The sequence below is a fragment of the Aspergillus multicolor genome (assembly GCF_047715735.1).
Source record: "Aspergillus multicolor strain CBS 133.54 unplaced genomic scaffold BDW74scaffold_27, whole genome shotgun sequence".
Classification (NCBI taxonomy): domain Eukaryota; kingdom Fungi; phylum Ascomycota; class Eurotiomycetes; order Eurotiales; family Aspergillaceae; genus Aspergillus; species Aspergillus multicolor.
The window spans coordinates 55,503-81,546 of NW_027395978.1; the positions used below are offsets into that span (position 1 = coordinate 55,503).

The following is a 26,044-nucleotide window of genomic DNA, read 5'->3' on the forward strand; positions in this document are numbered from 1 at the left end:
ACAGGGGGGCTTGTTAACTCCTGTGGCTGCATGGCTATCAGGGGTTATGTCGCGTATTATTATTATTTTAATTATTATTTATTTATATCTTGTTAAATTAATTAATAATTAAGAATTAAATGCTTTTGATATGTAGAGGGCTAAATCCGGACTTATACTTAATCTAGCTAGGCCATGAACTGTGTATAAAAAGCTTGGAAAAAGGGAAGTTCTCCAGGCGTGTTCTTCCTGTCAGCATGCCAAGGTCACGTGCACGGGCGCTAGCCCGTGTCCAACATCGGGCACTGGCCCGTGACAGGCGGGGATTAATTAACCAGCTCATGGACGCTGCAAACCGCATTAGCTATTTCTAAGCCGGCAGTCCCCGGATAATTGCCTGAGCGTTAACATAAATGCCCATGCTATAATATTTTATAAAAGTGTTAATGCTGGCATGCTGCAATATTATATTTTGGAGCTTATTTGTAATATTCACTATTTAATAAAAATAATGGTAATATTAGTTAGGATATGATTAGTTATAATCTAAATAAGATAACTTATGGCTGTTATTAAATGCTTTTACTACTTTATAACAAAGTTTATATAGCTTTATAACCTGTTTAAAACCAGTGATTTTGCCTCCCTGCTTTATTTAATATTATAGTGCTTCTTTTGTTAGTTACTTATTTAAGGTAAGTTAAATCCTGTCTAATTTGCGCACTGCCTGATAAAAGATAAAATAATTTAAAATTTTATTTTTTAATCTTAGTTCTTGCTGCCTAAGTCCTTTTAAGCCACTAAAGTTATATAAATTTTTAGGGCAGTTAACCACTAGACCCTTAGTAAAGAAATTCTTAAATACCTAGATATAAAATAGCATCCCTAGAAGGAACACATGAGGATTAAGGACTAAAGTTAGGTTAAAGATAATTTTAGTGATGGGAAAAGTATTCCTATGGTAATCATGATTAGATCTGGCTGCTATGCGAAGCCAGAGTGGGCTAAAGCAAAGGAGCTAACTTACTTTTCCTTCTTAATTAAGAAGGTCTTGGTAAACTCCGGGGTTAAGTAGATAAATAACCAAGGACATCCTTTATCTAAATAATGGATTAGAGTTAGTATAAGATCCTAATAGTGTAAGTTTAAAAGAGCCCCGGGGCGGCTATTAGTAATGGCTGCTAGCTAGTAGAAAAGGAGTAACTATATCCAAAGCCATCTAAACTAAAACATCATCTTTATTATTAATAAGAGCACGCGGGCGAACTCCGCCATGTTTTTAATATATATTATTACTTTTAGTCAGCGTTTAAGAAGGAGTTTCTTTTCCTAAGTAATAATTATTAATACCTGTAGATAATTAGTAAAAGCCTAAGACTTATTAGGTTATGGCGTGTTACTTACATCTAAGATCTTAATAATCATGTCCTTGTCTAGGCCGTGCCCTAGCTCTGCCTTATAAACTAGATGCCACCACTTCCAGAAGGTCTCTAGCAAGCTTTTATATTTAATTCCTGGTGTCCAACCTCCCTTCTTACCTCGTTGCCAATTGCATTGCCAGGAGAAGAGAGCCTTAAGGAAGCGGACTGTCTCCTTGGAATCAGAAAGCCAGTAAAAATATTTAACGGGGTATTATCTGCCTTCACGGCAAAACCTGGAGAGCAGGTGATTTGTTAGTATTAGTGCTTGGAATTAATTATACACTATTTCTTACTGGTCCTAGTAGTCCCGTGTCTTATCTAACTTAGCCTGGGTCCTTGGGCTATAGCGTCTCTGTCGTAGCTAGGAGATATTAAGATATTTAGCCTCTTATAAATAGTGCGAAGCAGGGAGCTCCCGCTCCTCCTTATTAACCAGGATTAAATCATTGTTAGAATTATCCTCCGCGTTATTATTGTCACTGTCTGGCTTGGTCACGCTGTTTAAGGATTTACTGTTAATATTATTTAAGAAGATGTCTGGTAGATTAGTGCTGGAGCTGCTGTTATTATTAGATTCAATTAATTAATGGGAGTGCTACATGGTAGATTAGGCGTACAAGAGGATGGGATCCTTGGATAATAAAAGAGTTAAGCAGGGCGATGGAGGTTGATCTTTTCCAGCGGGTTTGGAAGAGGCAGTGAAAGTGAATGAGGATGTGGATAATAAGGGAAAGGAAGTGAGAGAGTGCCATGATGGTTAAAGGATTTATAGAATCAGAGGGAAAGAGACGGTTGCAGAAGGAGCCAGAAATGGCTCTCTTCTTAATAAGTTAAGGGGAGGTACGGCTGGACGATGAACAAGCCCGCAGCGGCACCATCATGGGTGGGCGTTAAGGGAAGTCAACTAGCGCGGGCCGTGGTGGTAGAACCTGCTGGCCGTGCGATTACCTCCACGTGACGCCAAGGCCGCCGGTTGTTAGCAGGACGCTTAAAACAGCGTTGAATATAGCTGTTTTTGGCCGCTGGCTAACGGTTTCATCGTTAAATGGAGTATATACAAAGTCTACCAAGTCTAATAAACAAGGCACTAGAGCAGGTATTTAAAGGCTTTAAAATAGCCCTAAATAGCAGTATAATCCTGGCTCAAGAGAATTATAAATTACGCGCTGCCAATAATAAATCTCATTAAAAGTAGACTTGTTTTTAATATTAAATAGAGTATATAAATAGATTTACTATTTAGGAAGCTTAGGAAGAGATATAACATGTCTAATAAAAAAAATTTACGTGTCAAGTACTAGAGTTTATACTAGACAAAACCAGGCTGGCAACCTCTTTAAGGCTTATACGGGTGCCACCATGCTGCAGTAATTGTTATAATCTAGGACATAAGTAATTATAATATCCTAATTGTGTACGTAATTAGTTTTTATATAAAAATTCAATTTTCGGGACTCCAAAAGTGCTTGATTCAGACGTATGTAGGGGTGGTGGCCGCTCTGCTCAGGTTACAGGTGAGGTGGCCTCGTCCGAAAGGTCGGGCGCCCCGAAACCAACCACGTGATGGGGCTAGCGGTGCACATGCGCAATACCATAACCTGTAAAAATTATAGAGTGTCTGGAATTTTTAGTGGCTATATAACCATTTAGAAAGCACTTAGGAACTACTTTTTTTAAATAGTTATTTATATTTTAAAGCCTTGCCTGTTATTTTATTAGCTTTAACTTTCTTTTCTTATTTTAAAGTTACTTTTCTTATATATCTTCCTTTTTTTTAAACATAGCTCTAATTCACAAAGCTTTAATGCTTATTATTTCTTTTTAAACATTAATATATTTTATGAGGAAGTTTGGCGGAGACTGCGGGATAAATTAGATAAGGAATTAATTCCTAATTAATTAGTAACTAGTTGCAAAGTAATTAACCTTAACTAAGTGGTACTTAGAACTCGGAGCCGTGATTAAGATTTATTTAGTAATAACTTAGGCTGAGAAGTAGAAGATAGATGTGTAAATGCTGATTAGCGCCGCTTTCTTAATTCTAAATATAATATAAGTACTTAATAAGTGGTTAATTAGTATAATATTAGGAGATATATATTTACCTTTATATATAATATGTTATAAATAGTTTGTCGCCATATTTAGAGTTCGGTACAAATAATAAATATTAAAGTTAGTATAATTAATATATTAAAGAATATTTTATTTATCTAACTTAGCAGAACTAGTCACAAGATTAATTAGTAATTATTTTATAACTACTTAGGAACTGCTTGTTAACCACTTACTTCTATATTACCATAATTAATGTTAACCGCTTGCCGCCTGTGTTGGCCTTGTGATAAGATTATTTAGCAGAATTTATATGATTCCAGATAAAATTATAAATAAACACTAGAATATTAAAGCAGTATTTATTAAGCCTTGCCTTAATTACTAGTTACTTTTTATATTCTGCCCAGGCTTGTACCTTTAGCTCTTTATTTTCTAAAATAGTTAGTAACTAATTACTAACCAGTTGACAAGTACTTACTAATTAATAAGTTATATAACTATTTATAATCCTCTTTAGACTTATAATTAATTAGACTAGTTATGCGGCTTTAAACTCCTAAACTTTTATTATAGCTTCTAACAGCTTTAGTAATTATCCGGAAAAAGTAGACATAATAAAATATAATTACTCCCTTTAGCTGCCATAATACTGGTTAATTGTAAGGCCACGCTTACCGTGACGCCTACCTGCCATCCGTGGATGCCTGAGGCATCCGCCAAGCGCTGACTAAGTGCGCACTAAAGACAGATCCCCGCGAAGGGGGAATTCTAATCTTTAGTATTAATTTATATAATAAACTAGGTTTTTATTAAATACCTTTACTTTCTCCTTTCCCTAAGCTGGTATTATAAATATATTAATTTTAATTTATTAGGGAACCTGCTTTTTATAATTTTAATACTTAACCTGCGAAATCAGCCTATTTATAATAACTGGACCAAGAAGATCCTCGCGGCTTACCCCTATCCGCGAGGGTAAATAATAAGACACCCCCTCCACAAGCACCAAGGACCAAGCCCACTCGCTCGCGGAAAGAACTAAATATATAAGCCTATACCCCGCGAAAAACAAAGCCACGGAGTCTACCTCCCTAATTAGGGATTAATCCCCTAAATAAATTAACCTAGCAGTCTTTAATAAAAAACACAAGGCCCGAGCCCTTAAATAATAACTGCAAGTTTACTTAAAACTTGCAGAGCTAGATATTTAGAAATTATAAAAACATGCTTGCAGGATATTTAAGACTAATCCTAATCCCCCTATAAAAAAATAAAATTAATTACTGTAAATGCCTGGTAAAAATATAATTTACTTTATAAGGGACTTTGCCAACTACCGGACCTTTTATAATTAAATATAATAACTTGCAGTCCTAAATAAATATAATAAAAAAAAGAAATTAGGCTTTGTGATCCTTTACCTAGATAGTACACTTAATACCCTATGGCAGGATAATAGCTCGCGGGAATACCAGGAGAAAGGATAAAATAGCCTTTACAAGTTTTTTAAAAAATAGCTTAAAAATCCTTATAATAGGCTCCAGGAAACCTGGATAAAGGCCTTACGGGCAAAGCCGCAGGCCAAAAAGAATACTTATACTTATCTTAAGTAGTTTAATAAAGTTATTATTAAAATAGGTAAGGATGCTAAGGATCCTAAGCTAATCTAGCTATATATTTATTTAAAATCCCTGCTATATAAAGTCTAATAGCGGGTTCACAAGCAACTGGAGATACTAAAGAACTGGCAAGACTTAACCTTGTTAATAGTTAAACTCTAGCTAATAATTAAGTTTTTATAAAATAAAAACTTAAAGCCTTCTAGGTCCTTAAAAAACTAAAAAAGAATAAATATATAAATTAAACCAGGGTCCGCGAAGCCCCTGTAATCTAAAACTAAGGGTGGCAGGTCCCCCGCGGGATAAGTTACTTTTTATAAGTAAATATTAAGTAATTAAAAGGATTATAAGGCAGGCCTTTATTTTAAGTATTACTTACTAAATTATATTATATAAAACTACCTAGAAAATAGCTAGTTCTTTAAGTAACTAGAGAACATGGTGCTACCAAGCATGGCAAGCCTGGAGGTAAAAGGTTCTGGAAACCTTCCCGCGGGAGGCATAAGCCATGCAGCTCTGTAAAAAAAAACTAAGGCCTTGTTTACTCCCGCGGAGTAACTTAAGGTGTTACTAGCTAGAATAAAGCTACTTGCGGAAAGACTATTCTTGTCCGCGAGGGTTTGCCTGGCTAACAGTGTTAGTACAGAACACCAAGCGCTTATAAATAGCGGAAGCATGGTGAACATGGTACTATTCACGCTTGCCAAGCAGGCTGGGTGAAGAATGCTCCCCCGGCAGGTGTTTACCTCCACGGTAAACAAGCAAGAACTTTATAATAAAGGCATTACAAAGATAGAGATAAAGCTAGTAAACACTAGCAGCATGTAAAAGATTTTCCGCGAGCTAGCTATTATAAGCCTAGATATCTCACAGCCTATTCTAGGGATGGCCTGGTTAGTGCTTTATAATCCTATTATAAAATAGGCAGAGTATTCCCTTATATTTAGGGACTATAAGCTAATAAATATTAGCTTGGTTTTTTTAAAGGAGATAAATTAAGGATTTACTTTACAGGAAATAATAATACTTTAGGTTTGCAAGATCTAAGCTAGAGCACTAACTAGCAAAGACCTATTTAAATAATATTAGGACTTCGCGGACATGTTTTTAAACTATTAGGCAGATAAGTTACCCCCTTACCATAAAGGGGTAGATCTCTAGATAAAAATTAAGAAAGGCAAGGAACTATTATTTAGTTTTTTATATAATTACTCTCCGCGGGAGGCCTTAATAATTCGCGAGTATATTTTTATAATACTTGTAAAGGGGTGGATCCAGGTATTTAAGTCCCCTGCGGGCGCTCTATTACTATGCGCTACTAAAAAGAATAACAGTGTACACGTGTGTGTAAACTATTATAAATTAAACATGGTAATTATTAAGAACTGGTACCCTCTTCCCCTTATTAAGAAGATAATTACAAGGCTTAGCACAGGGAAGATATACTTATAGCTAGACCTCCGCGATGTATTTAATTAAATTTACATTACCCGCGGACATGAATAAAAGACTGCTTTTTATATAAAGTATAGTTTATATAAGTATAAGATTATACTATTTAGCCTAATAAATACACTAGCAGTATTCCAGGGATTTGCAAACTAGGTATTCCGCGATATCCTGGTTATCTTTATTATAGTATATATAAATAATATAATTATATACTTGCAGGATAAAAAAAAGCATGTTTACCATGTGCATAAAGTGCTAGAATACTTGTAAGAGGCAAGTCTGTTTTATAAGCAAAGCAAGTATATCTTTATAATAAAAAAGATTAACTTCTTAGGGTACATTATTACCCCGGAGGGCATTAAAATGGAGCCCTTGCAGGTAGCAACTATTATAAAATAGCCCGAGCCATGTATAGTTTATAAGATCCTTGCTTTTATTAGGTTTGCGAACTAATACAGGTATTTTATTAAGAAATACTCTTAGCTAACAGCTCTGCTTACAGACCTGTTAAGAAAGTCCATAAATAAGACTTTTTAATTAGTAAAAAGTTAAGAGAATATTATAATTATACTAGCTTGCACGGCCTTTATTATAATTAAGAAGGCCTTTCGCGAGATAATAAGCTTAACTTATTAAAATAAGTTCTTGCCCACGAGGCTGGAAAGTAATACTTCTGGCCAGGTAGTTTATGGTATCTTAACCTAGCTATATAATAGCAGGTATTAAAGGCCTGTGGTATTTTTTTTAGGAAGATATAGTTATTTAAGCATAATTACAGGGTTAGCAAGCAGGAGCTTCTTACTATTATTAAGAGCTTTTATAAATAGCGGCACTACCTAAAAGGTTATTACATAAAAATTAAAGTAATTACAGATTATAAAGCCCTGCAGAGCTTCTAATCTTAAACTAAGACCTTATTATAAATACAGATTTATTAGTCTTAGTTTCTCGCGGGATTTAACTTCCGCGTGGTTTATAAAGCAGGCAAGCTTAATCCTGCAAACAGTTTTTTATAAAGGGTAGATTATATAGATTTAGCCCATCACGAGGACAAGCTTAAGTATAGCACTTAAGTATTAAATAAGCTATAAAAATAGCTTGGTTTAGCCTCCACGGGAGGACTAAATCCATGTAATAGCCCCGCGAAGGGGTCTGTCTTAGCCTTGCAGGCCTCCGCGGATTAGCTTGTTCCTGTATACTTAGGAAAGCAGCTGCTCGCAAGGATTATAGTAATATATGGCGTGAAAGTTAAAGTACTTTACACCACACAAGCAAGAGCTCGCGAGATCGCACATGGGGTTAAACCCTACTATAATAACCCTTTAGTAAACCTCGCGGAGAGGCTGCCTAAGCTACTAGAAAAGGACTAGACTATACAGGAAGTTTACAGGGCCCTGGCAGATCCTGGCAAAAAGTTTATTATACTTAAAGGGGGTAAATTAAAGCTAGTACACTGGTTAGATTAGGGAGGATTACTTTTTTATAATAAGAAGGTATATATTCCTGACCAGCATTTCCTACGCCTGGAGATACTTGCAAAGCTATATAATAATCCCCTCACGGGATATTTTACTAAAAAAAAAACACAGGAGCTTGTTACCTGGTAATTTTACTAGCCGCGGATGTAATAGTTTATATCTTAGTATTACAAGGCTTGCGCGGTATGCTTAGGTTTTAGGGTCTTGCATGGTAAGCAGTAAGGGCTGTTACAGCCGCTGCAGGTTCTGCAAAGTATCTGGGAATAGATTAGCATGGATTTTATTACTAATTTACTGGCTAGCAAGTAGTCCGCGGATCCGGACCAGTAGCTATATAATACTATCCTAATAGTGGTGAATTGCTTAAGCAAGATGGCTTATTTTATCCTGGTTTATAAAACTATTAAGGGACCAGAACTCGCAGAGATTCTTATTTACAAGGTAATTAAACTATATGGTATACCTGTAGTAATTATAAGTAATTATAAATTAGTCTTCGCGCAGGGGTTTTAATTAGAGCTTATATATTACCTAAGTATTAAGCATGTGATAAGCACCGTGTACTATTCCTAAACTAATAGCTAAATAAAGCGCTTAAACAGTATTTTAAAGCAGTACCTGCAAAGTTATATAAACTTTAACTAGGATAACTAGGTTAGCTTCTTATCACTTGTAAAGTTTATATATAATAACGCGGAGCAAGCCTTTATTAAGATAACACCTTTTTGCATGGTAACTAGGAAGAATTTAAGAGTAATTATATTAAATAGTTAGCTAGATATTACTAACATGGCCAAGCCAGGCACTGCCAGGCATGCTGCAAAGCTCCAGGAGCTTTGCAAGGGGGCTATGCAAGCCCTAAAACAGGCTCGCGAGTACTAGAAAAAGTACTATAATAAAAAGCGCATCACGAAGACCTTTAAGGTTAGCAAGTCTGTATAGGTTAGCTTTAAGAACTAGGATAGTGTCCGCCCGAGCTGGAAGCTAGGTCAGCGGTATCATGGTTTATAAAGGATAAGTAAATATATTAGTAAGAATACTTACTAGCTAGATACTCCTGCTAGGTTCCATAAATATAATATTTTTTATATTTCCATGCTCCGCGAGCACCAAAAGCTTAACAGTGTAAACCCTATAAAATAATTCCCAGTGCACCTCGCGGATAAGAAGGCGCAGGAATAAATACCTAAAGCCATCCGCGAGCGAAAGCCCGCGGAGGATAGCAAGGAAAATAAGACTAGTAAATAATTATACCTTGTTAAGTAAAAGGGGTACACGGAGAAGGATAATACATAGGAGCCTGCAAGTGGCCTATAATATTTATAAGTTTTTAAAAAGTTCTTACAGAAATTATATATAAAAAAAAAACCTTTAAATTTCACGGGTCCAGCCCGCGGAAGGAAAAAACACTTTGCCTAATTATATATAGGCCCTGCTAAAAGAAAAAAATAAAAAAAAAATATAAAAAAACACAAGTAAATACTAGGCACAGGCACCCTTATTTTTTATAACTACCTATTTATATACCCTAAAGGTATACTTTTAGTAAAGTTATGCTAGAAGAGGATAAAATACTTATAAGACTTTTAGGCATATAAAAAAGAACACATGGCTAAGTAAAAAAAGTTTTAAGAGGGCTTACCTTAAGAAAGTTAATATAAGCTAGGGAAAAAAAAGAAAAGGGAGGATTTAAAGCGGGAAGGAACTATTTATACCCCGTGTGAATAAAGCCTTTACCTTATCTTTTAGCTATAAACTTACCTTTAAAGTAAGGTTTACACCCTGTGAAGCAGTGAAATTATAATAGCCTATATAATAAAGTTAAGACTGGCATTACAAGGCGGAATACCTTGTAAATAAGCTTCTAGGTAAAAAGCACCTGCAAGTTAAAAAACTTAGGGACCGCGGAGGTTTATAAAGAGTAGTAATTATTAGTAAAAAGGCCTTTTCTTTATACTATAACAGGTTTCCCGCCCATAAAGAAGGTTTTACTGCCGCGGAGGGTTTTTACCAGCGCTTGCATGCATGTATTTAAGAAAGTTAGTACTACTTACCCCGGCCTTGGGGACCAAGGCCTGCAAGGGGGGAGGGTAATTATAAGGCCATGCTTACCATAATACCTACCTGCTATCCATGGATGCCTAAGGCATCTGCCAAGTGCTAATTAAGTGCGTATTAAAAATAAATCCCTGCGAAGGGGGAATTCTAATCTTTAGTATTAATCTACATAATAAACTAGGTTCTTATTAAACACCTTTACTTCCTCCTTTCCCTAAGCTGGTATCGCAGATACGTTGATTTTAATCCATCAGGGAACCTGCTTCTTATATTAATAAAGGAGATTAGTTTCTTAAAGATATTATCCAAGTCCTAAGTAGTTTATAAGTAGTTATTAAGTACTTAATAAGTAGTTATATACTAGTATACTGTTTTATATTTATATTTATAATAATGCTATAAATTCCGCTTAAATAAATTAAGTTAAACTGTACAGGCTGCCTGGTAATTCTCTAAATAAAAGTGAAAACCCTTTTAAATAAAAAATAATAACCTTTAGTTAATTCTTGGTTAGTAAAGATATAAAAGAGCATAATAACTAAGATAAGTAGTTAGTAAGTACTTAAAAAGTACTTATTAAGGGGTTACTTACTTTTACTATAATTAAGAAGGAATATTGTAAAAATAACCTTATTTATATTTTTTTATTAAATTTACTTATATAATATATTAACTTTAAAGAAAGTTAATATTATTAGAAGCTTAATCTGCTTTTTAAAGGCATATATAATCATTATTTTATTAGGGTTATAATACTTCTCTTGAATATACTCCTATAACTAGTTAAGTAGTTGCCAAGCAGTTAAAAAGTACTTACTTAAAGAAAAGGACTAGTATTATAAAGATATATAACCCTATTAAAATATTAACCTGCTGGATAAGAGAGCAGACATTATTTCTAAATAATTATAGAAATATAATTAATATTTAAGAATACAGTATAAATTTTAGCTGGTGTTAAGGTATTATATTACTGGCAAAATACTTTAAGTTCTAGACTTCGAAGGAATTATGCTAGTAAGTGGTTAGTAATTAATTTATAAGTAGTTTATTAAGGTAATACTTACCTAATATCAGGCTGGGATTTCTTATTTACTTAATAATCTCCCTAATTCCTTTTAGAATTAGCTCTGGTAATTTATGTGGCGGAGGAGGTGGATGCTGATAAATTCCATGTAATATAAAGGTAATAAAAGGACAGTTCTTAGTATTAATTAGGACTAAGGCAGTAAAAGTAACACTATACTTTAGATGCTTTAGTTTGCCAGGCCCCTGAATATAATCAAAACCTAAGTGCTTTATAAGCATTTAAAAACTAGTTACTAACTGCTTAAAAATACTTACTGTAAAATTTCCGGCAAGATATAAGGGGTTTAATAATCCCATATTCTTCTTAAGTTAGCAGGATTAATTTATTAGATAATTACTTTAAAAACTTAAGATTAATAAATATATAGCCCTTAATAAAGCTATAATAATGTTTTTATAGGAAATTAAATGTTATATTTACATATTTAATATAAGGTTAATGCTTATTATTTATATCCTTTAAACCAGTTAGCAAGTGCTTAAAAAGCATTTAGAAAAAACTTACAGGATAAAAATGGTGTTTAAACCTAGGTGCATATAAAGGCAAAGTTTTAATATAAGAATAACCTCTTTTAAAAAATGTTTTCTTTAAGTAATAAAGACTAAATAATAAATACTTAGCAAGTACTTGGCAAGTAGTTACCCAGGGCTTACCTATATATATTTTACTTTTAAATATTATCTTTAATTAAAGTAATGTTCTTCTAAATATTCTGTATTTCTGCCCACATTGCCTTATCTAAATAGGTATAATATAATATATAAAGACTTAGCTTTTAAATATTAGCATATTTAAGCCCTAGAGTATTTTTATACCCACTTTTTTATAAAGTAATTTAGGAAGACTAATTTAATATTACTTTTTACCCCGCGGGTACTCGCGCGCGAATATTATATCTATTTTAACTAGTTAGTAAGTGCTTGGGAACTAATTTTATACTACTTATATCTTGGACTAGATACTCTATTCCTCCTGCAACCGGCCATTTATAGTAATAACATAAGAATATCCGTGAGGGTTAGTTCTGGGATACTCAGGAAGATTGTCTATATATTTAAGGTATAGTATTCGCAGTAGGTTGGTTTTTATATTAATAAGTTATATAAGAGCATCTGGTTGCTAAGCAGTTATAAAATAATTAATAAGTACTTAACTTAAAGAAGAAAACTTACCTTAATTAAATTATTACTTAAAGAACTATCTATATTTTAATTAAAGTTAAATAAAAAGTCTTATAAATCCATATTTCTTTTAGTGGCCAAGCAGTTAATAACTAATTAGCAAGTGGTTAAAACATAAGTTTTAAAAAGTAGAGATTAGGAACTAAAATAATTAGGGATAAAAATTAAAATTAAATTTTAAGGTATGCTATATTATATTTATAAGATCAGACACCCCTTGCGCGTGCCAAGAAGTACGTTGCGTGCGCCCGAGATATTCAAGGTGCACATGACCTGTGTACTCCGGTCTGCTTGTGTGGCCGGTTCGCTTGTGGATTACGTTAATTGACTGGGTCGGAGTGGGCTTGGATCAGTCTTCGTCGATCGCTACGCAGTTCGGCCTCGGTCCATTCCGGTCCAACTCCGCCGCATTAATTCCGCTTCCGCCTGCCAGTGAAGCGCGAGACGCGGTTTACACTCTAGAGAGCTCTGTTCAAAACACGAAAGCTAAGCGGCACTTCAAAATATCAAAATAACTATACACTATTATCGGAAAGAAATACGCCTATCGCTCACAAAATACACAATCCTTCGCCCGTTCGAAACTCACGACTCTCGCTGCGCACACCGCGGAAACCGTCTTTCCGAACCCCTATGTTTTCGATCCCCAACGTTGGCTCGGCGATGCTGGGAAGGAGCGACGGGCGTCCCAGATGGCGTTTGGCAAGGGAGGGCGAAGATGCCTTGGTGTTGAACTGGCACGTGCGGAGCTATATCTCGTGATTGCAGCCTTGGTTCGCGGTTTTGACATGACTTTGTTTGAGACAGATGCCGACGATGTTGCATTCTTACATGATTACCATGTCGCTATGCCGAAGATGGGGTCTAAGGGGGTGAGGGTTATGGCAAGTATTGCGTAGTGGACGACAGCAGGATGCAGGGATCAATCTCTGTACTACCCAAGTCGAGACAACTCTAATTGTTCAATGCGACTGCTTGGTCACGACTGGATTTTTGACCTCCGCATATATCCAACCTAATGACTGTACCATATAATGAGATAAGAACCACCCAGAGCCTCAACTCATCCTTTACTGCGTAGAGTGAGAATTCGAAGCACCTTGTTATAGGGCCCACGTCAAAATCGATAATCTTGGCCCGCTGCACGGGCAAACAGTGGCGTAGGGCTTGGTTCCGGCAGCCGGGTCCAATCCTTGTTAATGGTGAGCCACAGTACGTGGTTGAAAAGATCCTAGACGAAGTGCCAGGAGAAGAAGGCCCGCACTACGTGGTTAAATGGGCTGGATGGGATGACCCTAGAGACTTTACAAAGGAACCATTTGAAAACGTTCAAGATACTGAGGCGCTTGAATTGTTCTTGAAGTCCCGCAAGAAAGAAGCCAGAGGCCGCAAGAGAACACGAAATAGCTTGAAAACCACACTATCCACCACGCACACACTCTGAAATCGACACTGTTAACGCACCAAGCAAAACACCACCCGAAAATGCGGCTGGAACTGCAGAGGGAGGCATTGACTCCTCTGCAAGCTCTGTCTGTGTCGCCGCAGTTGCGTACTGAGGCGGCGGTGATGGTGGAGGAGGTGGTGGCACAGGCGGCGCATTTGGATCAGGAGCATGCCGACGATATATACTTTTTTGCCAATGGTCGAAGCACAGCGTACGCAGGATCGTGCACAGTGCGGGCAAGGAAGTTCCTAAGGTCCTTTAGGGCGGGATCAAGATGCTCAGGCAATAACTATTAGCAGAGAAAAGCACTGGAGATGCGGGACCTACAGGCTTGCAACGATGCTTCCCTTGCCGGCAACGGACGCACTTGCGGCGAGCGGCAGCGCCTGTAGCTGCCGGCAGTGAGTAGGCATGTACTAAAAGATAGTGGAAGGGGGGCGCACACCCAGCCCTAATAGCCTTAATGGCTGGGAGATATTGAGCCAATAAGTAGTGCAAATCTGAAATTGGTAGACGGAGTTCAGGGATATGGGTACCGCTGTGCCAGGCGCTTTTATGAGCATGGGGGATCGAGTAAGACTGTAAGACGAAAGAAGACATAAGTTACTTGAGTATATGGCTATTATCACTACAGCAAGGCACGCTCTGGAAACTTCCTCAAAACTGCATAATCCCTTTTAGCTTAGAGTTCAAGTCCACGTCTTTAGTTCTAAGGGCTAGCTAAGAAATAGCCTTTTCTTATCTGTCCCAAACAGTTTGATTCATCTAAACTAGACTCAAAAATCAAGCGCATTCTTGGTAATAACCGTCTTTCCTCATATCCATATTCAAAATAAATCCGTCTAGTCAAGCTAAACGTCCCCCTTCTCCTCCACATGCCCAACAGACACTTTCTTGTCCTTTTTCCTCACATCTCTCCATCCGAGCCCGCACGAAGCAAAAGTCTGGATCACGCTCAACGCCACCACCAAGTAGAACACGCGGTTGATACTCGTTGCATATGCCACCAAAACCCCAGGAAGATCGGCAGCAGATACGAGATCACGATAACCTGTGGCTCCACCGTTTATTACAGATTCCACGCTGACATTCGGTGCGTACTCGGGTATCGTGTCGTGGAGGCCATTGGAGAAAATGACTTGAGCTACGGCAAGGAAGACAGATCCGCCGAAGGATTGGCCGAATATCAGGATCGCCGTTGCGGTTGAGATGTCGTCGGGGGATACGCTGTTTTGGACGGCGATCATGGCCTAGGTGGGAACAGGTTTCATTTAGTGAACCAGGCCTCATGCGATTATTGAAATAAGCTCGGTGCGAATATGTATACTTACAGGTTGCGTTGATGCTCCTCTTCCGAGGCCAAAAAGTGCTTGATAACCCGCCCAGGCTGCGGTTGAGGCTGTAGGACTTATAGTGGATAATAGCCCTGACCCGATCGCACACAGAACGCTACCAAGGACGGCCCAAGGAAGGTAATAGCCGAGTTTTCCAGCTGAGAAACCATGAGTATTGCAAATAAGTAGTCAGTTCAAATCAGATACTTACTTAAAACACCAGACAAGACAGCCATCACCAGCTGACAAAGAATATTGGGAAGCAAGTTCACACCGCTTATTAGAGCTGAGTCACCCATCACGGCCTGGAAGTATATTGGCATGTAAAATAACACAACAATTGTTAGTCCAAATGAGCTCATAACAAATATAAAGCTGCAGTATGTTATGCGTTGACAAATTAGGTGGATTGGAATCATGGCGTCCTTTCCGACGCGATATTCCCAAAGTAAGAAAATAACTGCTGCAGCAGCTGCGCCGCAGAAGAGACCGATAACTATTGGGCTGTCCCATGAATATACTTGGCCCCCATATTCAAGAGCTAGGAGGAACATGATGGCAGCAGGGGCGAATAAGACGAACCCAAGCAGGTCGAATGTCCGGAAAAACATGGGGAGAACATCAGTTGCCCTACCTTTCTGTCGCTGCTCAGGGACCCGGGCAAAAGTGAGGAGAATGGCAGTTATGGCACCGACTGGTAGATTCAGGTAGAAGCCTGGAACAAGCAGAAGCGGGAGTCAGCGTGTCTGTCTTTCCGGATGACTGTGGGAGGGAGAACGTACACCAACGCCACGTTGTGTATGTGGTAAATGCGCCCCCAATCAGAGGACCTAAGACTAGCCCAAGTTGTGATACTGCAGGAAGCGATGGTTTAGCAGCAGACCTTTCATCATTTCCTCGCTCTTGTGAAACTCCAGACGTACCTCCCATCATGACACCGATCATCGCTTTGAGGACCTAGTCAGCTATAGCAGCAAGTATTCAGGCTTTGTCCCACTTACCAGGTCTCTTCTGCATAGGAACAGCACCAGCAATTATTGTAATTGCTCCATTGATTGTGCCCGAGGTTCCAACACCAGCGACAGCGCGACCCACAATCAACATCTTGGATGAACTGGCGACGCCACACAACAAGCTTCCCAGCTCAAACACCCCAAAGAAACCGAGAAACACCCACTAATTATCTAACAATGAGTTTTTCTTTCTCCCTTGTATGATCTGTGGATGCGGATATTACCTTAAGTTTGAAGTGCGTATATATTTTGCCTGTTAGCGGTTGCAGTGAGCAGCTGTTGGACTGGATCAGCGGCTAATATCCTTCTTCAGGGTCTTCTAGACGATCACAGACCTTGCTAATGTATACGCGCTACCGTACCAAGCAACATCTTGCAGTGAGTGAAATTCATTGGTAATCTGAGGGATGGCCTAACACGTACACATGATCAGTAAACCATCTCACGAAGCGATCATCGGGTAAAAATACCGTAGATACAATTGCGGTATCCAATAACATCAAAAATGCCACCAACGTTATCCCAGAAATTACCACAAGGAGTGTGACACCAGTGATGTATTCGTGGTTTGTAGTGTCTGCATTCCCCTTCGCGACGTGCACAGGCTGTTCTTGTGCCACTTTGTCATCACTGCTCAGGGCTGCTTCTTCCAACGGAGCAGGTGAAGGAGGTGGCTTGTCGACCACACTCTTACCATTACTGTCACTCTTGCTGGTCATATCCAACTTGCTATCAACGGACGGAGGGGAGGGATGGAGTGCAACCTCATTAGAGTGATGGGCTTCCATAGCTGGCAAAACAACGAGTTATTGATTAAAGTAAGTTGAGGAGATAATACACACCATTCCACGGGGGTCTATCAATTTAAAGAATATAGGAACAAGGGGTGGTTCCATTGGAAAACCAATGCTCATCCAACCATGTCCGCGCACCGTATCAGGACGGACAGATTACTCATTAGGATCCGCTCTTTAGGGACGGCCGGTAGACGACGGCCAATCGCTGATAGGATCCTGGTCGATATCAGGGGGGGAAAAAACCAATTTTAGGGAAGCTGCAGTATCTGCAGACCCAGAAGCTATTTCGCTCCTACAGTGTACTGAGAGCAAACCCACAAGGACTGCGGCTACTGGCATTATCCGGCCGCATTGGCTGGTTATCAGCTTACGTGGGTCTCGCATAAAACCAATAGAATTCGTAGCGGGCACTAAGAGCCATCGATCTGATGGTGGCACTGTCGTATTGATACGGCCCGTGTTCGGACCCACCACGTTCAAGTTTGAAGTTTGAGGTTTGGGGCCGCATGAGCAGGTGAAGGAAGTTTTTTATTTGCAAAGCAAGTCTTGGAATCCACAGCATTCTAAGTAGCCTAAAAGCCATGCTCTTGGAGCCACATCCGGAACTGGACGTAGTTGGATCACGCAATGTTGCTAGTATGCTCTTGACCCCAAAGTCTACCCGGTGGTAGCAAATCCACAGAGGCTGACGGGCTCGTGCATGGTCAACAACAAACCAACGCTAGTACCATCTGTCCACTTAAAGGAAAGAATGTCTACTACGGGGCCAATAAGTGTATAGGAATACAGTTGCCAATATTTAAAAACCATCAGAAAAGGACAACATAGCAAGTTTTTAACTATTCATTCAAAACTCACGACTTTCACCAACAGCGCAAACGTCATAAACGCCCGTTTCCGGCAAGCCCCGGCTCTTCATTGCCTCTGTCAAAAGTTTCGGTGGCTCATCGATCTCTTCGCTAGTAAGGGCCCAAGTGCCCCAGTGTATACCCATCGCTCTCCGACACTTTGTGTCGAGGAATATCTCCACGGCGTCGCGCGGACTAGCATGTAGTGGGCTCCACAGAAACCGTGGCTTGTAGGCGCCGATAGGAATGAGACTAAGATCAAACGGGCCCCGTAGCTGACCAATCTGTGCGAAATAAGGGCAGCGCGGGAGCGACATATACTCAGGGCCGTAGTCATCAGCATCCGGCGGGAGCTCCGGCACCGTGCGATAGCCTGTGTCGCCCGCAAACCAGACCGACTTCGAGCCGGACGAGACTGCCCATGAAGCCCACAGTGTTGAATCCCTGTCGGTTAATGTCCGCCCTGAGGAGTGCTGAGATGGGAGACAGGAGAACCTGGCAGTAATATGTCTCGATTCCCCGACTTTTCTGCATGTTGTCTCAGCAGACTCCAGCTCCAATTCCACATTCTGCCACCAGTCAAGTTCTGTCACCTTTGAAATGCTGCACTGCCTAAACCATTCAGCGAGTCCCAGCCCGACGAAGAAGTGCGCCTCTGGCTGGTGATGCTTGATCTTAAGGACGGACCTGTGGCTGAGGTGGTCGTAGTGAGAGTGACTGATGACAACAGCGTCGACAAACGGCAGATCACCAATTGAGCAGGGAGGTCGTGTAAATCGCTTGTGACCTGCCCATTGCACCGGCATACACCTGTCCTCGAAGACCGGGTCAAAGAGCACACGGAGTCCGCTGGGAAACTCCACATAATAACACGCGTGACCAAGCCAGGTTGCGCGAAGGGCGTTGTCGTTGAATCGGGAACTCAGAAATGTAGCAAGGACGACTGGGAGCTTGACGCTTGTGCAGTCGGGCTGGCTTAGCTTGCCTTCTCTTTGCGCTCTGCGGCCGGGTGCAAGTTAGCTGGAGAGGTGACATTGCTTCAATGGATATTTTCAGGGTCAAACATACTTGAACATCTTTCTCATCATCTGGAAGATGCTAGATGGGGACTCGAAGGAAGGATATGGGTTTTGGAACTTGATGATCTCGCCATTGCGGTCTTTGACGTGGTGCAAAGTACGGTCGCTTTCCTCCGGGAGAAACAAGTTTTCTGGCCCTTTGGTGACAGAGTTTGAAAAAGCGGCTCTCGATCGTGTCATGGCTACGACAGAGATAGCAGAACCAGCCATTAGCAAAGACTGGTGATAGAAATTTGGAACGTGTCTCTGGATGCGAAACATGTCGTGGCGATGGAATGGCGGGGTTTTATGAAGTCCATTGCGGGGTTTGAGTCGGGTTAGGGACAGCATCGGACAGCACCAAAGTTGACTGGCTAAAAGCTGAACGGCGAATTCCAAGAAGGAAGCGACACGGGGGAGGAAGTCTTTTGACAAATGTCCGTCGGGTATTGCAGGGCTCGCCGGAAGCCTTCCAATTGGGGGTTTCCAGTTCGAGACCCGCAACAACAGAGTTGATTACACCATATTACTTTCAACGCACTCACTTTACAGGATAAATTGATTACTAGGGCTTCCTCTGTCAGTACACGGTCACCTAGACGCAGTCAACCTCCTGGCTTGCGTGTGACGACAACAAGGGATTGATAAACTATGCCGGAAAGGGACTAAGGTCATATCAAGTGATCAGACATTAAGCGAGTGAAACTACATATCTTGGCAAGTGATTTGGGCTACAAGATACTTAAAGATGCTCAGAATTTGTCTTACTCAGTCTGACCTTTGGAAATCCAAAGTATAAATAGAATTGAATTGCTACTGCTACAGCAGAAGCCGTAAGTCAATATGCGGCTCGCAGCATATCCCATAGGCAAGCGAGACGCGAAAGAGTTCCGAGCCCAAGTCGACAAGAAGAGGAGAAGAGAAAAGCTGCCAGATCCTGAAAGATACATCATCAAGCTGCTACAAGCAATGTAGTCATACGTCACAATTAATGACAGACGGAATCTCCCAGTGTCCCCTCCGAAACAGAAAGCTGGTATGTACACCTTCATGGTGCGTATTGTGGATATGCTGCATAGTTCCAGGGAATGCTGTTCTGCAGCAGTTGACTCTGCAGCCCATGACGCCCAGTGTTGACGTAGAGGAACTTCGTAGCTGCCGCTGAAGCATAGTACTTAAACGGTGTACCCGCTGGGATGAAGATTAAATCTCCCTGAATCAAGTGCGCCGTCTCCTCATTGATAGTAACGACAAGTTGACCTTCTTCGACCGATAGAGCTGTGTGTTCGGCGAAGACCGTCTCTGAAGGAAGCGCCTGCCTCCCATCCAGAGGACTCATCGTGATGGTTCCCATTGTAAGATTTCCTCCACTTGTAGTCTCGGTCTGCAAGGGCGTGATGATCCTGTAGACACCTTCTTCACTGTTGAGATACTTCTGGCCCCAGTTTTTCGCAATGTAGAATTCCGTTTCCTCATCAGTGGGATGCTGGTTAGGGCCGTCATGCCAGTTTCCCGATCCTGCTATTCCGTTCATGTCGTCGCGACGAGGGACAAAGTTCAGAACAGGCCAGTGATCAAAGGACTGAAGGACATCCAGCGGTGGAGTCTCAGATGACGGTGGTGCATCGGCGGGTAAAAACGCAGAGCCGATGGCGGAGTCATAGCTAGGTCCTCCGCGGTACAGAAAAAGCCCCTCAAAGCCTCCTGGCTGGATGACGACGGTGAACATGGTATCTGGATCGAGCGTCTGGAACGTGTGAATTGTATCCTTGGCGACCGCGCCGAAGTCGCCCTGGGTCAAGACGCGAGTATTTTGCTCAGCATCCGAGACATTTTTCTGCGTCCAGAGCTGCAGGCGACCGCGGGAACAGTAGAAGTTCTCATAGAACCGCTTGTGGATGTGTGGTACGACGCCTACGGTGGCTGATTCGGGGGCGGTTACCTGAAGGATGGTGAATGTGCCTGCGGAGGAATTACCAGAGACTGGGATTCGCATCACCTGGTTCGCCAGGAGAAGGCTTGAACCATAGTTTTTGGCAATGGCGTAGGGCCAAAGCTCGTCAGGTGTCTCAGTGACGAAGAGGCCAGACCCAGGCCTTGCGGGATGGGCAGAGCCTCTGATGGCGAGGAGAGACGGCAGAAGCGTAAGGATAGCAGCTGGCTTCATCGTATGGCAAGATTCCAGTTGTAAGTCGAGAGGCGATATTGGAGTGGCCGGGATGAGGATATTGATTTCTAGAGAGGAACGATGTATAATATCTATATATCATCCTTTCTTCACGTGCATTTATCACAAGGCATGCCCGATGTTCTGGAGTCGTCAAGACCAGAGTAAGAGATCTTATACCCAGGCTCCAGGATTTAGCTCCAGCGTTGATGTTTCAGAGTAACACCGTATGCATACGATGAAGATCTGCATATGGCTCAGGTCGCTATGGCCTGCGAAGAGTACTCATTGCCGTAAAACCTTGGGGCCCCATGTTGATAATCCCCTTGCAGTATTCACACTGTTTGCGCGCTGACAACAGTATTTGTCACCGACATGGCAGGACCACGCACATTTGAATTGACAAATTACTCGTAGAGAGGCTATGCAGCATCAAAGTTAGGTGACTGTCTGGCCGTGGACTTAAAAGGTCCTACCGTCAATCTGTAGGCGATAATCAATGGGATCAAAAGTGGAATGCCAGAGTGGATTGGTCAACTGGTTCGATAGCTTGTTCTCGAAAACACGAGGAACAAATCTACCGAGGCACAAACTGAGAACCCAAAATAAGAATTGGATGAATTTGGACTTCGTATGTATACGCTCCCTTGGTTTCTAGCTTCTGATCCGGTCCAGCAAATGTGTAAATATCATTCAACAAGTCCGAGTAATAGATATATAATGAATACGAGAATATTCCGAGGAGCCAGACAAAGCTTCAATCTCGACATGAGGTCACAAGTTCGGCTGCACAAATTCCGTCAATGTGGACTCGAGTGCCGGAATGTGTGCGAGATCCTCCATAGTCTCCTGCCAAAGTTTTTCCCCCATGATCCGACCTTCATCCGTGTACATCACTGCAGCATACCTAGATAACCGGTCAGTCTCTCCAGTAAGCCATCACTGGAATCAGATAACAGGTTTCCTACGGTTTTAGAGCCCAATCGCTAACAAACCTCCCATGGCTTGCAAGGCCCCCCGCCACTAACGCATGAACATACACACTAGCACCAACATGCAATGACCGCCCGAGGACCCTCACAACCGGGCGCATGACAAACTGCGCAACCTTGTTAGCCTCCCGGCCCAAGTTTGTTCCGTATGTCAGGCCCGGGTTGCAGACATTGATGGTTACATCGGCTGCATTGACGCGAGGTGCGAGTCCGGCGACGAACATCATCAGAAGAAGTTTCGTATCCATATACTGCTGGAACCGTTCAAATCTGTCGGATCGGTCCACTAGTTGGAATAGAGAACCAGTTGTGGGTAAGCGCAACTTGCTGAAGTACATCGTGTCTGAACCGACGACGGTTAGTACAGACGGTTGTCCATCTTGCTGCTGCTGTTGCTTCTTCTCCTTCATAAGGGATGTGAGGAGAAGAGTCACCAAAGCTGTGGAAAGATAATTTGTCTGAAAGACCGACTCGTGGCCTGTCTTCTCATTCCGCTTAAATATGCTTCGCTGCACACCAGCATTCAAGACACAGTAATCAATTCGCTGTAGATCTCGACGGCACCGGTCCACAAATGCGAATATGGAGTCGTAATCTGCCAGGTCAAGAATTGAGACCTGCAGTAATGCCCCAGGAAACTCGGAGCGCAATTGTTGGCCGGCGGTTTCGCCGTTTCTCTGCGAGCGGACTGCCAAGACAAGGTGTGATAGTCCGAGATTGAGGAGCTGGCGTGCTGCCTCGAGACCCAGACCGCTATTGGCGCCAGTTACGATGGCGGTCTTGCCGTCGAGTCGTAGAGTGGATGGGATGGGGATTGGGCGGACTAGGAGCTGTTTGTGCAGAATACCGAGGACGCTTGATTCCCAAGCTACCTCCTTTTCCAATTCGTACATGGTGTCAGAAGGCTGAGTTGTGTTTGATCCTTTATTGTGTTAAAGTCAAGTTTAAATTTTTTTTTTGAAAGCGAACGACGGGCGGCGAGACCTGACAGCATTATATGGTTAATGAAGGACACACGTCCAACTAACTGACCGGCACCGGTCTCCAGAGGGTGGAGCAAACGTCGAGAGTATCTAGAATGTCCTAAAAATACGACAGATCACCTGGGCTACGTGGGTGGATGACGTAAATATAAGTTTTCCGCCTGTTTTCGGTCTGATATTTGACTAGGCCTCACAGCGCTCCTTTAAGCCACACCCATCAGAGAGTGGCGACGTCGCTCTGCAGTACAATCCCAATAGGCCACTTGATGAGCTCTTCCCAGCCCTCAAGCTTGCAGCGGATGTCTTCCAGAAGTAGTTGCGACCAGCTTTGCGTAAACCAAACTCCTTGATTTAGGCTCATCAACGCAGCAAAATGTGCCAGGATTGCGAGCGCAATAGGATGCCGTGTGGAGCACAGATGCAAAAAGAGATCGTTTACCTCGTTAACCCACGCAAAAATCAGCCGCGTCTGTCTTGGTTCCTCCATGGCGTCGAGAAAAATTGCCATGTATGTGAAGACTAGCTTCGCAGCGTGGAGGCATACTGCCCTTTTCTCATCGTCGTCCTGATAATGCTCAATACAATTCTGAAGTAGGGACAGTTGTGGAAACCGAGCTCCTAAATCCCCGGCATAGGCGTCCGTATTGGAAGAGAATTTAGAGACCATGAATGGGTCCGTGGTGATTAGCGGGTTGAGATGTTGCTTTACAAATATCGAAGTGCACCTGCCAATCTGAATGACACGAATAAACTCTGCCACAGGCTCAAACTTAGGGGAGCTGCAACGGGCGCTTTTCGGGCGGAGAAGCGGTTCAGCGACAGCATATAGCGAGGTGAAAGTGGAGAACGCCAATATTGCCTTGTGATGCGAAGTCGATGTCTCAAGGCTCTGAAGGTGAGGCTTTACGCGACTGATGGCTCCCTGCTGATGCGCGACCGCCCGCGAATACCAACGCGTGCAAGTGCGATTCTCATTAAACCGCTGAAGAGCGGCCAGCGAGAGAATACTGTTCAATAAGTAATGGTGTGAGAATCCGAGTTGGACATAGCTATGCTCAAGCTGCTTTGCCTGGTGGGACATGCTCGGAATGAGGGGGTGTCGATGCCAATACTCCAAAAGTTCGAGATCAGCGAGCGAATCTTCGTTGAGGGGCATAACCGACAAGTTGGGTGAAGAGAAACTACAGGAGATTTCCTGCTTTTGGCATTGCATGCATCGCGGGTGGATTTCGTCACACTAGGAGATAAATTAATGGTTATTAAGTGTAAACTAGACCCTTTAGGTAACCATGTGACTTGAAGAGAAATATCTCATACCTTAATATGTCGTTCCTTGCATTGTAAACAGCCATGTCGGGACTTTGCGTGTGATTTACGGTGTTTGGTCATGGTTGAATGGCTGAGGGGCATAATCGCCAAACTGGGCGAAGAGAAACCGCAGGAAATTCCCTGCCTTTGGCATTGCATGCATCGGGGACGGGTTTCGTCACACTAGGAGTATCAGTAACGCGGGAACACGGACTAGACTCTCAAAGTAACGATATCCATACCTTGATATGTCGTTCCTTACATTGTAAACAGCCATTTCGAGACTTTGCGTGTGGTTTACGGTGTTTGGTCATGATTTTTGAACTAAACTGCTTGGTCGATTACCTATCGCTGAAGTACCCGAGACGAGGGCACTGGGTGATGACGAGCGTGAAAACAGGGTCGTCGTCGGATGAATACGCGGATATTGGGACTTGGATGGAGGTCGTTTCTCAATTGTCGCGCTCGAAAGGGTGGTGTGAGCAGCTCTAATTATAAGTAGTACGACCGTATTTATACGGCCCGTCAGCTGCAGCACTAACCCAGATAGTATTAGTTTATCGCCCGTTGATTCGGTATTGTCCGCAGTCTTTGTGGCAGTGACATGGTCGAGTCTACCACATAGGCATCAACATTATGAGATTAAACAACCCCTGACTCGACTTAGCCACTGATGGAATATCGTCGAGTCTAACAACCAGTACGTTGATGGGCAGCCAAAACCGTGCATCAACTGACTGACTGGCCGAGGATGATGAGGGCGATCCGTCTGTGGAACCCCGACAGGAATTTCCGCGACCGAACCCCAGCAAGGTGGGGACGCCTTACAGTGGCGCAGATCTGGGCTAGGCTTGCCAATCTTGATCCGACTGATGTGGTGGATGAGACTCCATGCACGCTTGAGAAGTGGCACAGCTACCCTGAAATCTTAGTGGCAGAGTTGGTCTAGATTGAACTTTATCATATCCTGGCGGCCTTCTCTTCAAGCAGTTCTCACACGTGAAGACACCCAATATACAAATCACGACAGGTAGCAGAAATAAACCCTCAAAGGTCAAATACCCTCTATATCGGGTTGGCTCAGAGATCCCCTACGATACATTTTCTGCCCCTAGACATCCAAGATCTGCTGGAGCAACACTAACAGGAACCTCTCGAATATTTTCCCATCGAGTTCCCAACTACGCTAGAAAGATCGATCCACTTTGGTCAGCCGTGAATGACAAGGTGGATGATGTAAGTGTAGCTGCGCACTTTTTCAACAGAACGATCGAGCGAATGATGTAGACCAATCTACCCTAGTAATCTCTCCCAGGCACAAGGAACAAGCAGTGCAAATGATTCTTTCCCAATTTCTGGTCAAGTACTTTTCACATGTCGTTGCCATCAGCTCAGTATCGGAATTTGAATTTTGTAAAAGGACTAGATGCGTTTCGGGGCTCCAGACATCCTCGTCGTCATTAGATACGCTGCAGTGAGAGCAGAATTTGACAGTGTGCAATACTTCCCAGTCAAATTTGATCTCGACCTGGTCGATATCCTTCAGTGGGCTCCGAGGGAGTAGTGCAATGGTCTCCGGCACATCAACAAATCGACGGCGCTGGATGTCCGCTCGGAGATTCTGACTTCAAGGCAGCCGCCCATCGCAAATTCTTCTTGCGGCGGGCTGCAGAGCCATCGAGCACATTCGGGTGCCAGGGATATGGCCTGGGATAATATACGAAATAACAGGGCTCCATAGAAACTCCACTAGGCCGTGGA

At 42.0% G+C, this 26,044-nt stretch overlaps 6 protein-coding genes across 6 annotated transcripts; all 6 read right to left on the bottom strand.

Moving 5' to 3' along the window:
• Positions 1 to 12,758: 12,758 nt before the first annotated feature.
• On the bottom strand, positions 12,759 to 13,151 carry BDW74DRAFT_159060 (uncharacterized protein). The gene has a single exon (XM_073725415.1). The coding sequence runs from the start codon at positions 13,124 to 13,126 to the stop codon at positions 12,968 to 12,970; it is 159 nt and encodes a 52-aa protein (XP_073580585.1). The 5' UTR covers positions 13,127 to 13,151; the 3' UTR covers positions 12,759 to 12,967.
• A 1,483-nt stretch (positions 13,152 to 14,634) lies between these two features.
• BDW74DRAFT_187093 (MDR family MFS transporter) lies at positions 14,635 to 16,912 on the bottom strand (the record flags this gene model as incomplete). Its single annotated transcript, XM_073731406.1, has 9 exons — positions 16,601 to 16,912; positions 16,466 to 16,542; positions 16,355 to 16,406; positions 16,119 to 16,293; positions 16,041 to 16,064; positions 15,900 to 15,971; positions 15,329 to 15,832; positions 15,115 to 15,275; positions 14,635 to 15,033 (listed from the first exon to the last, which is right to left on the bottom strand). Exons 1-9 carry the CDS (start codon positions 16,847 to 16,849, stop codon positions 14,635 to 14,637), a joined length of 1,713 nt encoding a protein of 570 aa, XP_073580586.1. The 5' UTR covers positions 16,850 to 16,912.
• Positions 16,913 to 17,886: 974 nt separating this feature from the next.
• On the bottom strand, positions 17,887 to 19,034 carry BDW74DRAFT_187095 (uncharacterized protein; the record flags this gene model as incomplete). Its single annotated transcript, XM_073731407.1, has 3 exons — positions 17,887 to 17,925; positions 17,958 to 18,774; positions 18,844 to 19,034. 3 exons carry the CDS (start codon positions 19,032 to 19,034, stop codon positions 17,887 to 17,889), a joined length of 1,047 nt encoding a protein of 348 aa, XP_073580587.1.
• Positions 19,035 to 19,695: 661 nt separating this feature from the next.
• Positions 19,696 to 20,914, bottom strand: BDW74DRAFT_159062 (RmlC-like cupin domain-containing protein). The gene has a single exon (XM_073725416.1). It carries the CDS (start codon positions 20,827 to 20,829, stop codon positions 19,882 to 19,884), a length of 948 nt encoding a protein of 315 aa, XP_073580588.1. The 5' UTR covers positions 20,830 to 20,914; the 3' UTR covers positions 19,696 to 19,881.
• An 802-nt stretch (positions 20,915 to 21,716) lies between these two features.
• Positions 21,717 to 23,038, bottom strand: BDW74DRAFT_67265 (putative short-chain dehydrogenase/reductase family protein). Its single transcript, XM_073733415.1, has 2 exons — positions 21,969 to 23,038; positions 21,717 to 21,907 (listed from the first exon to the last, which is right to left on the bottom strand). The coding sequence occupies exons 1-2, from the start codon at positions 22,883 to 22,885 to the stop codon at positions 21,775 to 21,777; spliced, it is 1,050 nt and encodes a 349-aa protein (XP_073580589.1). The 5' UTR covers positions 22,886 to 23,038; the 3' UTR covers positions 21,717 to 21,774.
• Positions 23,039 to 24,754, bottom strand: BDW74DRAFT_67273 (Zn(II)2Cys6 transcription factor domain-containing protein). The gene is made up of 3 exons (XM_073733416.1): positions 24,526 to 24,754; positions 24,293 to 24,466; positions 23,039 to 24,212 (listed from the first exon to the last, which is right to left on the bottom strand). Exons 1-3 carry the CDS (start codon positions 24,595 to 24,597, stop codon positions 23,193 to 23,195), a joined length of 1,266 nt encoding a protein of 421 aa, XP_073580590.1. The 5' UTR covers positions 24,598 to 24,754; the 3' UTR covers positions 23,039 to 23,192.
• Between the last annotated feature and the right edge of the window lie 1,290 nt (positions 24,755 to 26,044).

What these genes read in the sequence shown, in the direction of transcription:
- BDW74DRAFT_159060 (XM_073725415.1), bottom strand. Translation starts at nt 13,126, where the DNA reads ATGTCAAAACCGCGAACCAAGGCTGCAATCACGAGATATAGCTCCGCA.
- BDW74DRAFT_159062 (XM_073725416.1), bottom strand. Translation starts at nt 20,829, where the DNA reads ATGCGAATCCCAGTCTCTGGTAATTCCTCCGCAGGCACATTCACCATC.
- BDW74DRAFT_67265 (XM_073733415.1), bottom strand. Translation starts at nt 22,885, where the DNA reads ATGTACGAATTGGAAAAGGAGGTAGCTTGGGAATCAAGCGTCCTCGGT. An exon ending in AGCGATTGGGCTCTAAAACC is followed by an intron (nt 21,908 to 21,968) that starts GTAGGAAACCTG and finishes CCGGTTATCTAG; the next exon opens with GTATGCTGCAGTGATGTACA.
- BDW74DRAFT_67273 (XM_073733416.1), bottom strand. Translation starts at nt 24,597, where the DNA reads ATGACCAAACACCGTAAACCACACGCAAAGTCTCGAAATGGCTGTTTA. An exon ending in GTAAGGAACGACATATCAAG is followed by an intron (nt 24,467 to 24,525) that starts GTATGGATATCG and finishes TGATACTCCTAG; the next exon opens with TGTGACGAAACCCGTCCCCG. An exon ending in GCAAGGAACGACATATTAAG is followed by an intron (nt 24,213 to 24,292) that starts GTATGAGATATT and finishes TTTATCTCCTAG; the next exon opens with TGTGACGAAATCCACCCGCG.